At 43.0% G+C, this 15219-nt stretch overlaps 2 protein-coding genes across 2 annotated transcripts in view; one reads left to right on the top strand and one right to left on the bottom strand.

The window, feature by feature from the left end:
- LOC118407576 (dual specificity protein phosphatase 16-like) overlaps positions 1-11095 on the top strand; it is a 34374-nt gene extending 23279 nt beyond the window's left edge. Inside the window, exons 4-7 of the mRNA XM_035808075.1 lie at positions 5615-5781; positions 6015-6174; positions 6654-6777; positions 7805-11095. Of these exons, the coding sequence (XP_035663968.1) occupies positions 5615-5781; positions 6015-6174; positions 6654-6777; positions 7805-8927 (1574 nt within the window). The 3' untranslated portion in view covers positions 8928-11095. The remainder of the gene's footprint in view (positions 1-5614; positions 5782-6014; positions 6175-6653; positions 6778-7804) is intronic.
- Positions 11096-13152: 2057 nt separating this feature from the next.
- Positions 13153-15219, bottom strand: part of LOC118407577 (YEATS domain-containing protein 2-like) — a 19063-nt gene continuing 16996 nt past the window's right edge. Inside the window, exons 21-23 of the mRNA XM_035808076.1 lie at positions 15108-15182; positions 14761-14840; positions 13153-14530 (exon numbers count right to left, since the gene is read on the bottom strand). Coding sequence (XP_035663969.1) covers positions 14401-14530; positions 14761-14840; positions 15108-15182 — 285 coding nt within the window. The 3' untranslated portion in view covers positions 13153-14400. The remainder of the gene's footprint in view (positions 14531-14760; positions 14841-15107; positions 15183-15219) is intronic.

Here is a 15219-nt window from a genome sequence, read left to right as displayed (position 1 = left end):
TGACCCTGATGCCGACGAAGAAATGGCAGAGTTCCACCTTCCCGTCAGGGTCATGCCTCCTCGTAATGTAGAGCTCGCAGACTCGTCGTCCGATCGAATCGCGCCTAATGTGAGGGGGGTATTAGCACACTCTTCCAAGACTTCCTTGGTCTACCACTGCCATGCAATGATGATGGTAATGAAAGTTATGTCTTCTTTCAAAATTCCAAACGTCCTGACTGTGATTTTCTTTCTTTTTGTACTCGATTGTCAGCACATAACAAGACCTGACGGCCGCTCCAAAGTTACGAGTTACATGAGTAGAACAGGAACTGCATCTCTTCTCCCTACGTCAGAAACATTAGGATTGACACAACCTTTACTTACTGAGAGTGAAGACTAAATAGCTGACTCAATAGAAGCAGGGGTTACGAAAGCTGCTTACCAACATGCCCTGCCCATTTGGGTAGCTTAGACTTGTCTGTACTTTGTCTTCCTCATTTGTTTAAAAGCTGCCACCGAAGTGTTACCAGCGGAAACACTTTCAATGTTTTAGCAAAATGGTGCTGCTACTCTAGGCCAATGTTTTAAGTAACGGTACTTCAGCCCAGCGCTTTAAGTAAATGGTTCAGGGTCGTTATCGGTTTTACCGACCTTGGTTTTGATTGACAGATCAATTGGGTGGCCCCACGTCAATAGCATTATGGGATACGTCACCCCGTACATGCGGCCTTTGTTTCCAAATGTCACATTTCTATATTTGTCCAGTCCGTGATGATGATTGACAGGCGCAGCTGATGACCTTAGCACAGCGGCATTATGGGTCGTGGATCTGGTGTCAGGTCTCTTTCTGTTTAAATGTCAAGTTTCCGTAACAACAGCAGTGATTGACAGCAACAGCAGACAACTTCATGTGTATCATTATGGGCTGCAACATTCGGTATCACATTTCTTAATTTCAATGTCATGTGTATATCTTCTCTACATTTTCTTTGGCAAAACATTGCAATATTCTGTATCATGTTTCTTTAATTTGAATGCTTACTTCTTATCTGGATTTCCTTCCAATTGGCAATATTTTGCACCAATGATCAGTTTAGTATACATTGTTGTCATCTTGATATTCACGTTGGCTTTGGGTTGCAGAGACTGGATTTTCCTTGGCTTTGGGCCAGCAAAACTACAACAAGATATTGGCAGACAAACCAATTGACTGCCTCATGCCTCATGGTACATATATGAAAGTTTAAAACCCATTTTGGGTACAATAACAAAATAACTCTTCTGTTGATATCCACAAGGCCCTGTCCTCGGTGCTGAACAGGGTTCTGCTGGGTTCACTGGTCAGTAAGAGTCCTGCTGTGATTGACAGGTGTCTATTGTGACTAAAAGGTGTAGCAGACAGCATAACAATGAATTTGTACTGCAACGGAAAGTAAAAGACACAAGAGTAAGGTGTGATGAGGCGGTGTGCTAGGTTGAAAACTCGTGCCATGGTGAAGACGGTGTGTACAAATGTAGTTGCACAGATAGCACTGAGACTCTACCCAAGGTCCTATATAGGGATGTGGCTGTATTTCTTTTCGTTTTTAATGGGATGCAAGCATTGATTCAGATCCAAAGAGTGACAGGAAATGCCACACTGCTGGCTACAGGGGCCTGTCCTTGGTGCTGATTCTCAGGTTAGCTACGATTCCACAGCTATTCAGAAGTACAGAGTGTAATTCTGCAATGTTGACTGAGTGGATAAAGACTAAAGTTAAGGTTACTTATTTATGCAGTCCAACATCTGAACCCAAAGAGCACAGCCATTCTTGAAGAAATTCATGGTTGTCACCAGTTTTGAGCAGTTATCATTCTACAGGAAGGAATGTTACAATGATTCCTGCTTGAACTCACAGTAGAATAGGAAAGGAAGTTTTCCCAGTGGTCTGCAGTTGACATAATTCTGTTCTACAATAGTGACACATTGGACAATTTTACACTGAAGATGTCACAGAGAAAAGAAACACAGTGTGAAGACTTTCAAACAATGAAACATACAGTTTTCTGTAGGAAGGTATTCAGATGTGTAGGTCCCGCCCCAGTTTTGTGGTAAATGATTGAGAAATCTGCTCGGCTTGGTGTAAATCCGGTTTGATCCAGTTAGGATCTGCAGTCCTGGCTCTGTAAGGACGAGGGTTTCCCACGGGATTGTACGCGGTGAGGTTACGTCAACGCAGCGAAACCCACGGGCAAAGGCGGCCAATCATAGTACTGTTGGCGTGTCCAAGTTAAACTCTGGTTCTGACATTGTCTTCTGCTGTTTTTTAGATGTAGCCTGTTAAATCATTCCTTTGGGGTCAAAAAGGAAACATCAGATGAATTTTTTTTATACATATAGAATGATGTATGTTTGATTTACTTTCAGTCTGTTTGTTTAATTTTGTCAGAAAGGCAATAAATACATTTAGTGTCCCAAGAGCAAAGCCCACTAATTAGGGTAATTAAAGACTAATCAGCAGTTCCAAATAACTGGTAGGTTTCCCTAAGGATTCAAGTCTTTTATGTCTTTATAAGTTTTCATCCACAGCTAATATTTTGTAAATTGTGTATTTGCAAATCTCTTTGCATTCCTGCTTTGCTTCGTTCCAAAATAGCAATAGGAACTCAGACATCAGAACCAAATTCTGCTAGCAGCATATCTCCCCACACTGCCGCCTGCCTATGATTGACAGTGGTCATGTGACCTATCCCAGCATCCCGTGGGGCCCGGCTTTGTGCGTGCTCACACCTGTTCCGCGGCGATAACGCGCCCATTCCCGGGAGCACGACAGACGTGCAAGCTCCCCGCGGGAACGATCTCAGCACGGCAGAATTTCATCACATCAAGTTTTCAGGGGTTGAGATGGGGTTTTCAATTCTTTTTTTTTATTATCATCAAAAGGATTTGGAACAGTTGCTTTTGTTTGTTTTCTCACTAATATATACATATGACTTGTCACATGTAACCCAGGATCTAGAGTTAGCTTTTGCTAGTTTTAGACTAGAGTAGACACTTGTGATATTGTATTTTACACTGTTTGAATCTTTTATGTTACCTGCAATTAGCCCACGGGCAAGAATTTGCAATAAACTTGCATATTTGTGTTTTACTATTATCATTGTTTAGTTAATTTGTGTAGATTCATTTTTTGGTACAATTGAAGCTTATTTTACTTGTACGACCTCCAAAGTGTGTAATAACTATGCTTACCAGTTATGGGCTTCGTTGGACATCAGCATTATTTGGCTGATCGAAGGATTGAATACATAGAGAAATAAAAGTAATATCCTGTTTATTTCCATCAGAATAACAAAATCTAAGAACATTTTTTATTCAGATATCCTGCGGACCAAAATTCATGTCAAACATGGAATTCTCCATCCTTCCTCATGAACAGAGATGCAAATTCCGGGTGGAAATTTTACGGAATCGCGGGCCTTTGTGCGTGAACAGCGGGAGGTTTTCCATGTGGGAATCTGCTGAATGGAAACAGGCGGAACGCTGTGGCCCGACCGTTCCATTAGAGCATGATTCATGTTCCGTGTGGGAATTCTGGGTTGTGTTCTGCCAACGACGTTTGTGATGGGATCGACTTTAATGCCGATGGCATGTCTTCGTCAGGAATTCTGTATCGCTCCATCTGTGGATGATTAATTATTAGTATGGGAATTTCTGCAGCTGGAATTTTGGTTCTGTGGCTAAATGTGGATTGTTGTTAGGAATTTTGCATTGGATGTCTCCTCTATCTTACGACAAGCCATATGCATATCCGTATGGGAATTTTTGTGTGGGAATTTCATTCCTGTAACGATTATTTTTCGTATGGGAATTTTGTTTGTGGAATTTTCATTCTGTGGGTTAGTTGATCACTGTGGGAATTTCTAACAATGGATGTCTATAGCATGAAGCATTTAATATCAAGTAATATATGGTTAAACATTCGTGTGGGACTTTTCGTACTCGTAGGTGGAATTTTTGTGTTGTGGATTCTTGGGTTTCTGTGGGAATGTCGAAATCTGTTCAGATGTCTGTTGGACACATAAAATGAAATGGATGTTGTGATCAATCATTCCACATGGGAAATGAGTATTGCTCATTTCCGTGTCAGAAGTTGTTGGTTACGCAACTCACAAGTTTGTGATCGGAATGCTGAATTCTGGCTAGGTGTTAGCTACGGAAAAAAACGGGAAAATTGTAACAAAGGATAAAGTTAGTACATCTGTGTAATATGCATCATGATTTATTTGCAATTAGCAATAGTTTAACTGCAATGTGTGTACAAGTTGCTGTACAATTTCTTAGATCTATTACAACCATTGTGCAATAAATTTCTGCTTGTCCAGTGGAACATGTGATCTATGGGTTGCACCACTTATGGTTCTGGCCTGGTCTTTAAGCTGGAAAGAAGTGTGAAATTTGTAATGCTGGATGATCACACTGATGACAGACTGAGTCACCCTCCCACAGGACCTGCCGTACACACAGTCTGCACAGGTGCAGGTTCTGGTGGCAGCATAGAAAATTTCCAAACTGGGACCTGGTCGGGCAGCTCTCGGGAATTAAAAGTATGATATAATATTCATAGACACCAAACTACATAAGATGTAAAGAGAATAGTCGTGTCCGTAATTTTTGTTCATTTTTACATTTTTGCTGGGCCCCAGTTTGGAAATGTGACGTTAGCCTTTGTAGGACTTGTTCCATTGGTAAGGAAGGTCTGAGGTCTAACCGTTACACAGAAAATTAGCTTCATTCTAGTTCTTCAGCATGTATATATACTAGTATGTCATTTCTTTCAAAGATCACTCAGGATTAATTTGAAAATCCATCTTACCGTTTCAGTGTTGTGAGATACAAATTTATGCATTTGAATATTTCATGCTCAGAAGGGTGCATAATTGCTGAAAGCAGAGCATAAAGCTTAATAACAATTATACTTCATCTGTGAATGACCCTGAACCTGCGAGCCCCTCCCTGCATGACTCATACAGACGAATGCAGGTCCGCACCTGTTGATGGGGATGTTCTCGAGAGATAAGAGGCTCAGCAACGGATATTCGGGATGATTCATACCGTACAAACCAGATTTACACACGACCAACCCGTCAGACTTACCGCTGTGAAATACGCCACCAGCATTTTCTCATGACACAGATGAAGTAAATTTTATTACATGAAAGCCCTGAGACTATACACAAGTAAAGTATGAGCTATGTGTGAAACTGTTGGCACTCAATAATCATAAAACAGTTACATGAATGTGTTTAATTGTTTCATTTCATTTCCATCCACATTGTATATGTTTATTAATTGGTTTGCCCACATTTCATAAATGACACTACCTTCATTGTTTGTACATGTGGTTTTAACCTTCAAAATTTCCTTATTGTTACTATTGTAATGTTTTTTCTGCGTGACTTTGCAGGCAGTTTCAACTACTTCTGCTATTTTGCTGATGATTTCAGCAAAATGGAAGCAGTTTCTTTTGGGTTTATCCAATATATTGAGTATTATTGGTTTATTTTAATAGTTTTCTGCTATTCTGCAGGTGGTTTAATCCAATATAATGAATATTTTGGGGTTATTTAACCATTTTCTGTTATTTTGCAGGTGGATTTAACCATTTCCAGTCGTGTTTCCCGACCCTGTGTGAGGGAAAGCTCCCGACCTTTAACCTCCCGACCCTGTCCCAGCCCTGCCTGCCCGTCGCTAACGTGGGCCCCACCCGGATACTGCCATTCCTGTACCTCGGCTCACAGAAGGACGTCTTCAACAGGGTAAGAGAAAGTTCTCAAGTACAGAAACACATTCCTCACACTCACAAGTGAAAGTCATCTAAAAAAGAAGCAAGTTTCCAAAATCTTATCCAGTTGCTTGAGTAACTGCTTTCTGGCATAACTTATCACCTAGATGTCTAACGTTTATCTGATCTCAAACAAGTTTTGCTACATCACCCCAGTGTATGAAGCCCAACTTACTGTCATTCGTTTGTTTGTTTGTTTGTTTGTAGGAAGTGATGGAGTTCTATGAGATAAACTATGTGCTGAACACCAGCGTCACGTGTCCGAAGCCTGACTATGTCCCCGACACACACTTCCTGCGGATCCCAGTAAACGACAACTACGCAGAGAGGATCTTTCCCTGGTTCGACAAGATTATCGAGTTCATTGGTACGACTCATCTTTGTTTTGGGGAATTGGTAAACATCGATATAGCATTGTCTGTACTGGGAAGTAACAAACCAAGATGATCTGATGGCCAATGAGGGGAACACATTACTCATTTTGGTTGGTTCTGAAGTTTGATTTCTGTCAGATCTGTGCTTACACTTCTTTGGTGTTAATAACTGTGTACCGGGGGAAACAACAGCAACAGTACCTTTACTTACAGGGCATGTACTTTCACTATGATGGCCTTATAATTGAAATTGGAGAAAATGACTTTATAAATGTAGTGGCCAATGACTCTCTAAATCTCCAAATCTAGTGTCTAAATAATAAAGGTATCTCTCGGTCTCTATTAAGCTAGGAGATCTACATGCAAGCTTATCAAACCCTTGCAACACTGGAAAAAACTGACAGAAAACCAGATAGTAGGAAATTTTCTTTTCTGTGTCCTGACGTCCATTTTGTTTTGCACTGTTCTACAGACATGGTGCGAGAGTCGAACGGCTGCGTGGTGGTACACTGCATGGCGGGCGTGTCTCGCTCGGCAACCGCCTGTATCGCTTTCGTCATGAAACATCTCAACCTCAGCTCCGACGACGCATACAGGTAAAACTCGAGCTCTGTGACTTAAAGACAGTTCTCAGTTTACTTATAATAAGCATTTAAATGATTTTGTTTATATTGTCAGGATGCTACTACAAGTAATATTTGAGCGTTTGGGCAGCAACTGTTATGAAACAGACTGACTTTTAGTAATGATATATCTGACGATAGTTGATGCTACATGTACCTGAAACATCTGACTGTTCGGTCTCTACGGTTGCTCAGTAACTTTTGCATTGTGGATGTTATAACCTTGATGTCTAATCTTCATTCAATTTGACAAATTACAATGAAAATGTTGTAAGTCCATTGGATGGCTTTAAGATGTCTTAAGACACACAGCGGACATTCCTTCCCTTCTGCAAATACGTGACAAAATCACCAAATAGTATAAGATGAAGATACAGTTTTTAAGACTTTATATCCGTACACAAAATAAAGCGCTTACCAACAAGCTTTCGATCAGTCCTCTGATCCTTCTCAAGTTGTAATGACCCAAGACCTAAGTCAGTAAAGGGTCAAAGGTGCTTGGCAGTCGGTATCGGCCCCCGTCTCTGTTGAGTATAAGATGAAATTGGGATTTCGGGAAATTGGACCAAAAACCAAGTCTTACACAAACGTGATTGTATAGTTCCTTTGTGAGTCTAAGACATCTGAAGACGCATCTAAGACGTTCCTTCCCTTCTGCAGATACATGAAGGACAAGAGGCTTTTTCACACCCTTGCATTAATAAATAAGAGTATTACTCCAGACTGGTCCATAGCCAAGACATACAATGTATTGTTCCATGTTTTCTTTGTAAGGCTAAGACATCTTAAGACAAGCATCTAAGACATTTCTTCCCTTCCGCAGATACTTGGCAAAATTACCTATCAGATGAAGCATTTGTATATAGACTGCAATAAGAACATTTTATGAGATTGATCCAAAAACCAAGACATACATGTATTGTTCCATTATGTAACCTTGTACTAGTATTAAGGTTAAGACGTTAAGACAAGCATCTAAGACGTTTCTACCCTTCCTTAGATACGTGAAGGACAAGAGGCCGTCCATCTCCCCCAACTTTAACTTCCTGGGGCAGCTGCTGGAGTTTGAGAAGCTGCTGACGGAACGCCGGGCGCAATCCGCCGTTATCCAGGACCAGCCAACCAGACTCGACTTTCCTCAGCACTCCGCCATCGAAGACCCCGACGAGAAGGACTTTCTCTTCTGCGACGTCTTACTGGACAATAAGTCGAACGAGGCTCGATGGAAGGAGGGGCGGGACGTTTCTAGGGACGTTTCGTCGCAGTCTCAAAGTCACCCGGGTAAATCTTTAAGCAATACGTCGCCGGTACGCGACATGCGTCAGGTGAAGCGTTCGTTTTCGCTGAACGTGAAGCACTGTCTGGAGATGCCGTATATCGTACCGGGCCTCGCGACTGGACTCTGCTTCAACAAGCAGAAACCCAGATCAGGGACCGAGAAATCCGCCAAGGCGGCGCCCGAGCGACCGGAGAAGGTTGGAGAGAGCTCCGGGAGCGAGTCGGAGCAGGACCAGGTCGAGATTCTGCACGATTTCAGCCGCGTGCGTTTCCGTAGAAACCGGCTCCGGAAGAGCCCGTGTCGCAGCGTGAGCTGCCCGCAGGGCCTGAACCGCAGCCTGAACTTGCAATACAACAGCGACGACAAGAAGCCGGAGCTCGGGACACACAGGAAGTTCGAACTTGACTTTGCCCAGGCAGTACGCATGACCTCCAGTCCGGGTTTTTCCTCACAGTCGAGTCCAAGTAGTTCCCAGTCGAGTCAGGGAAGCACGCCGAGCTTGCACGACCCTGCGGTGGTCTATCGCCAGGGAAACACGCCGACCTTACATGACCCTGCCGTGGTGTATCGCCAGAGGAGGTTAGATCTGGACTTCCCGTCTCCGAGTTCCGCGTCATCGCAGGGCGGCAGCCCGAGTTCGCTCGGCCGGCGGAAGAGAAACAATCGCGGGCTGTACCTGTCCATCCCCTCGCCCAATGGTACGGTCCTGGACAAATGGCGGCAGAGCCTCGACCCGTCGGAGGCGGCGCACGCGGCAGACTCCAGCTGCCAGCGTCAGTACGAGGAGAGCAAACTGCCGCAGCAAAGTCACAGCCAAAACGTTGATATGATACCCGTTTCCTAAACGTTGATGTGATACCCTTTTCCTACCCAGTACAAAAGCTTTTTTTGTAAATCGCACTCCACTGTTCCACGTGGTTTGGGTGCAGCAGCACAACTCATTACCAAAAACTACTGTAGAAAGCTGTCTCAATCATCTGTTTCCAAAGATGCTGTTGGTGTGGTGCCGGCTGCAGGCAGCTGTTGCCACCCCTACAGTGCAAATGGATCAACCCAAAACTTAGCAGTCTCCACAGCTCGTGGATCACTCCACCCTCTTTTGCAGGGGTGGTCAGCTTGTTTGTTGTATTTGCTAGCTGGTTCGTACCTCGCACTGGATGACAATCTTTACACTTTAGGTATCTCACCAGCGTGGTGTTCATAGAACTCACCTGCACCCTGGTCATATGGAACACTGTTGAGACACCATGTCATTGTTTCCTCAAACCAAAAAGATGTCTCACAAAGATGTCATCAGTTCTGCTCCCCTCCTGTGTTGCATGTTCCCTTGATGCTGCCCCCCTCCCCCTGTGTTCCCTTGTTGCAAACTGTTACAGAGAGGATCATTGCTACATGTGGCAAATTCCAGACGAATGTGGCAGACACGGGAAATCTGCAGCTGCAGTAGAACCCCGCAGAGAAATGTGGCGATGCGTAGAGCGTTGTGGCGAACGCTGTGTGGCAATGCAGATAGCTGATCTGGACATGCGGCCAGTTTCAGCCAGGAAAACGGGAGACAGAAAAGTGCCAGTGCAAAGTTGTGAAGGAACTCAGACAAACGTTCGTGCGGACGGACGGAATATTCCAGCGAAGTTTGTGTTCTGTTGTCCCAGTGCTATGCATGAATACAGTTGCATCGTTCCGTAAGAGCGGAACGAACGTTTTTGCGCCGACGCTCATCGACGTTCGGCGCGCAGGAAGCAGGGTTACTCCATACAGACTGGTAACCTTGGTAACCGGCCAACATTTGTTGCATTTTCGAGCCAAACGGGCGGAGAGAGAAACCAGCGCCCGACAGACTTGTACAGTTATCGTAAGCTGCATGCCGTACATTTATAAGGCCAACCCACAGAAAGGCGTGGCCGCCCAAGAGAGAGGGTTTCCTCGTTACCTCCTACAGTAATTAGAGGTGTAATTAGTAATAAGGTTCCTGCTAAGATCTCAGGTCTGTTCCTTGTTAAGACTGATCTGATGTACATATGTAAAATTTCACTTGGGGGTTATACAAGGTCATGTAACTACTAGTAGGAAGGTTTTCCTACATCGGTGGGGTAAAACGGGGAAAACACAGCTAGAAACAGTTTTGATAGAGTATTTTGACACACGGACAGATTCAACGATACTCAGGAAAATACAGATATATTGGAACAGATAGAGATGGTCTGGTCCCTATGGAAACGGACTTGGAAAGGTCGTTCATCGGTTGGGAAAAAATTGTCGATGTTTGAAAATGAAGATTCTGTTTTTGCTCAAGAAAGGAACCAATAAATCAGTCTCAGGAAAATTTTTCACGTCTTTCAGAACGTCTTGCAGACAAAATGGACAATCCTCCCGGGTTCACAGGATGAAATTGGTCACGTTGAAAAAAAGGGTACTTTTGAAGGTCATAACGTTAATGGTTGTTTCTTTGTAAGCACCAAATTTGTGCATGCAGGTGGAAGATTCCCAGCATTTTCAATGTGCGAAGGGCAAAATGTGACCTTTCAATCATTGCAAGAAACAAATATGAAGATTGGTATCAAATCACTTTGTGGCAGAGGTCAAGTTCAAGGGGAGGGGGGCATCTAAAAGACCATGAAATCACTCAGGGTTTCTGCAAATTGTTGTTTGGATGGATTCTGGGAGCTCTCTGGCCAAGCCAGTGCCTTTCTGAACTCTGCAGCTACAAAATTGTCCATGTTCAGGTCTAAAACATTCGGTGTCGGCAAAATCATTTTCCCAAGTTGGGGAATGAGTGACCTTGAAGACTGCTGCAGCAAAATGGACAAGTCAAAATTACCTCTAAAGAAGCTGTAACGACCTTGTAATCAGTGGACGACCTTTCCTGTCCAGTTCCTAGGGGGAGACGTATACTTGCGGGCTGTCTCGGAAGTTCAAGCTGTTTCTAAACGAAGTTACAGTACAGATATTTTAGTTATTTCCAGTCCACCTTTCTTTCTCCAAATAAGACATGACATTGATGACTTTGGTGTAACGTTACAAAAACATAAACTGCATCCCTTGATGAAATAACTTTGTTTAGAAACAGTGTGTGAGCTTATGAGACGCCCCCCCAGCAGATGCAGCGTGCACAGAAAAGTCCAGTGGAAAAAACATACAACTCGCATCCTTTCCACAGGTCATAGGTCACCTCAGGCAGTAGGTCAGAGGTTAGGCCAACACTGCAGGCTGTCACTGGGGATGAAGGTCATTTCAAGGTTGTAATTGTTGGTCATCAGACCAAGACAACTTCTGTTGCCATTTGTTTCAAATCTAATAAATGTTTTTGTACTAAATCAGATGCAATTCAAAGAAATTATACGATTTTCTACCCAAAACTCTAAACACACAGTTGTTTGATAGAATTTTATCTGCCAGAAATTCCTCTTCGCAATGCTTTTGCCCATTCTCTCCGAATTGGAGGTTAAAAATGAGGAGAAAAAAATGAGAATTTCATATTTCTAGTCCTCTTGAATTACCCGAACCCCACAGTGACAGTTTGCGGGTTGGTTCTCATGGTAGCAGATAGAAACAACTCAGAAACTTCAACCATTTTAGTGACGCTTCACTTCTGTTACCTGTAGATATCTGTTCTAACTTCGGGCGAACGTTGTTGAGCTCATAATGTCTGCTATGAGTTTCTGTTCTCGGTGGATGTCCGACTCCTGACAGCAGAGAATATTGTGACGAGGGTTTGTGAACGTGGGTGTTATGTCATCTCCAAGCAGATGTTGGGTGGGGAGATTAAAACATTTTCTGACTGCCCAGTTTTCAAGGGGATTGTACATGTGTATCGTAAAAATAGTGTGATCAGAAAATGATTTTCACTCACACACTGTGACATCTGCTTGGACATTGGCGGGAGGACTTGACAGTCATGTCTCCATCATAATGTTTCAAATCATGAAGAAACTGCACTTAGTGGTGCAATAAGCTGGGTCACTGTTCAAAGTGCTTATCCTCATTGTCATAATTTCTGATTACTGGTATGTGTCAAAGTTCAAGGCCCCTGGAAATACAAAAATAATGACCAAATGCCCTTTGAACTTTGACACATTACACTCCATACTGTGCATGAGCACTTCAGACCATGACCCAGCTTATTGCTATCTCAGCAACTTTGTGCTGGAGATGTGACGGTGTCGGGTTACGTGTAGCGGGTGGCAGGACAGGGTAGGAAGGTCGTCAGGGCCTGAGGAGGCGGTTGTTCTGAAGGTCGCTTCTCAAGCGAAGCGGATCTGATGAAGAGCTGCCCAGTACGTGATGTAAAGCTTTGGTTATCCGGGGCGTTTTTGGCACCGCCTCCGGGGCGGGGCCATTCAGACGTGTTCCTTATATGGAGTGCAACAGTACTAAGTGTTGCCTTCTGTGCGGTCAAACTGCCTGGTCAAGCATCTTGAGTAAAATGTGAAAAAGAGATCTTGTTGCATCTCAAGAATGCTAGTGTGCTTCGGAGCATGTTTCTCAGCCTGGATAACCAAAGGTCTTAGAACTCAGGCTTTGCAAGGTGAAATGTGAGGGTTAGATGAAGGTTATATAATAGTGAGGTGAATTGTTGGTACTGGTGTCTAGTTTTGCCGCCATCTTGGTTCTGTGATGTGACGTTGAACCTTGACCTTCAAGTGACATTATCACATGTGAAAGTCAAACAATCAACACTTCCATCACCAAAATGTTTTTATTGAAAGTCACATGGTAATAGAACAATCTGGTTCCTGGGATTCTGGGTAGGTTAAAGTGCTGAGGTTAAGTTAGGAGCCAAGATGGCGGCAAACAGGTGACCTTTGTGCGTGTATCGTAGGTGAAAGGTGCCTACTGTCAGGAGCAATGAGAATCGTGACGTCAAACTGAACACGGTTACGTTAGACTAGCGGCGGCTGTCCCTTCTAGCGCCCCCCTCCCTCACACCTACAAACACTCAATGTTTGCAACACATCAATGCAATTGAACGTTTTCCCAACCAGGATCCCCTTTCCAGAGGGAGGGAGGTGTTAGAAGGGAACAGCCGAGGTAGGGAGAAATTGCACAATCATCAGGACGTGTTGACAATATTGTAATTTATTGGACAAATATAGTAATTTATGTGAGCAATGATAATTATTATCTATTATTTGTGACTGGAATTTTGTGAATATTGTGCATTTAATGTCACAGGAAATGTCTATGGAACTATCTGGATTTTAATACTGTTAGTCGACGCTAGTTTTTACAAATACACCTCTTTTACATTTCACAACAATCATCATAAACAACATTTTGCACTGGCCAGAAAAAAAAGCGTTCTTTGCAACTATTCCTACTTCAAATTCATCGCTAAGCAAAATGCTGATCATATATGCTTCCTTTAACTGCAGGCTGCACACCCCTATATTACACAAGTGGTACTGTCCAACACCTGTTTAAATACAGCACTTGGAATATTACACTTACAAAATAGGGGTGTGCCCATTTTGCTTCAGCGTACAAGCTTAGCTATAGCGTATTAGCAAGCCCCTTAATGTCTAAGACATTTTAAAGACTTTTTAAGACCAAATCTTCTTAAACCAGACGGATTTCCTCGTAACTTATTACAACTATGACTGTGAGCGGTTTTCTCACCACAACTGTGTGATGTCTATCCATCAATTCTTACTTATTTATTGATTAGAGTATTGATAATGCCAATTTTGTATGTGTTTTGTCTTTGGAAATAAAAGGACCGTCACAGAGAGAAGTTTTCAGTGTTTGTGTCAGTCATTGTAGAATTTTTGGAAAATAGCTTTGATGTAAGATGTCGATATAATATTATATGCAGAAGTAACTATTTTACATGGCTCAAAATACATAAAGGAAACCATAAAACATTGGGTGCAGATGCACTTTTTTGTAAACCCAAAATTGTTGACTGTACATTAAAGTAGTAGTGTACGCCTAGCATACAGAATATTCCTGCCATTTTAGACAGAAGTTTGCCATGAGGAAATGTTCTTTACTGGCACTACAAGCTAAAACATGTGCTCCACCTAGCAGTGAGGGGTGGTACTGCACCCTGTTCAGTTGGCATTTGAGGCTCCCAAATTTGGTGTCACACACTAGAAATGTACAGAGAGCAAAACTTCCTTCTCCCAAATAGCTACAACTCTTCTAGTAGAAAAATCAGAAGAAAAAGTATCAAACTGTAGAAATCGGGTAAAGAACATGACTTTTAATTTATCATGCCCCACCAAACAATGCCCAGTCCAGTGTTCTGTTAGAATATCTAACCAGCTGTCTCCATGGCAACCTTCTCCATAGTAACCATCACCATGGTAACCATCAGCTCACGATGCGGGCGGTTCTTCCTTCTCCATGGCGACCACGCCCATGTGGCTGTTGGAGAGGAAGTCACATGACGGGTTGGAGCTCACTGATTGGTGGATGTGGCTGGGCAGGATGATGGGAGGGGCGTGTCTGGAACACAAGAAAACAACAATAAACAACAACAATAAACAACAGTACACACCAACACTAAACATCAACAAATAACAAACCAACAAGGATAAACAAAGTAAACAAGACTAAACAACAATCAACAACAGTAAATGCCAACACTTAATACCAACAGTCAACAAACCGTAAGGTTTCACGATGATGCTCAGAGTTTCTAACAACAAACATGAAGCTGATTTGGGCATGCCTACCTGAGCGTGCTCAGTCCGTTCTGTCTGTAAGCGCTCGCCAGCGCCCCGCGTAACACGTCATTGGTGAACAGCAACGCCGCCTGGAGGGGGGGGGGCAGATTGGGTTACATATGTAGAAAAGTTAAATCTGAAGGTATCTACTCACAAAGAGATCAATTCCACTGCATGAAAGCTTCAGCTCCTACCACATAAACTTTGTCTAAATAGCCTGGATTTAGATTTGAGCTTTAGGTTAAAGACATTGTGCTATACTTAACAATGTTAAAACCAGGTCATAAAGGATAAGGTCTCATTACAGGTCTTAAGTCTTGAGCTTGAGTCTTAAGAGTTAGATTAGGTACATGTACCTTAAGGACCATTTTCTCCAGGACAGGTGAGAACATGTCCTTAGTCGTCTCTACAGGCTCCAGCTTCACTCCCAACTGAGGGACAAGAATAGATGTCTTAAATTCTTCTTAA

Source organism: Branchiostoma floridae, unplaced genomic scaffold (assembly GCF_000003815.2).
Source record: "Branchiostoma floridae strain S238N-H82 unplaced genomic scaffold, Bfl_VNyyK Sc7u5tJ_1421, whole genome shotgun sequence".
Classification (NCBI taxonomy): Eukaryota; Metazoa; Chordata; class Leptocardii; order Amphioxiformes; family Branchiostomatidae; genus Branchiostoma; species Branchiostoma floridae.
Note: the sequence above shows the minus strand (reverse complement) of the source record. Positions and strands in the feature narration are given on the sequence as shown.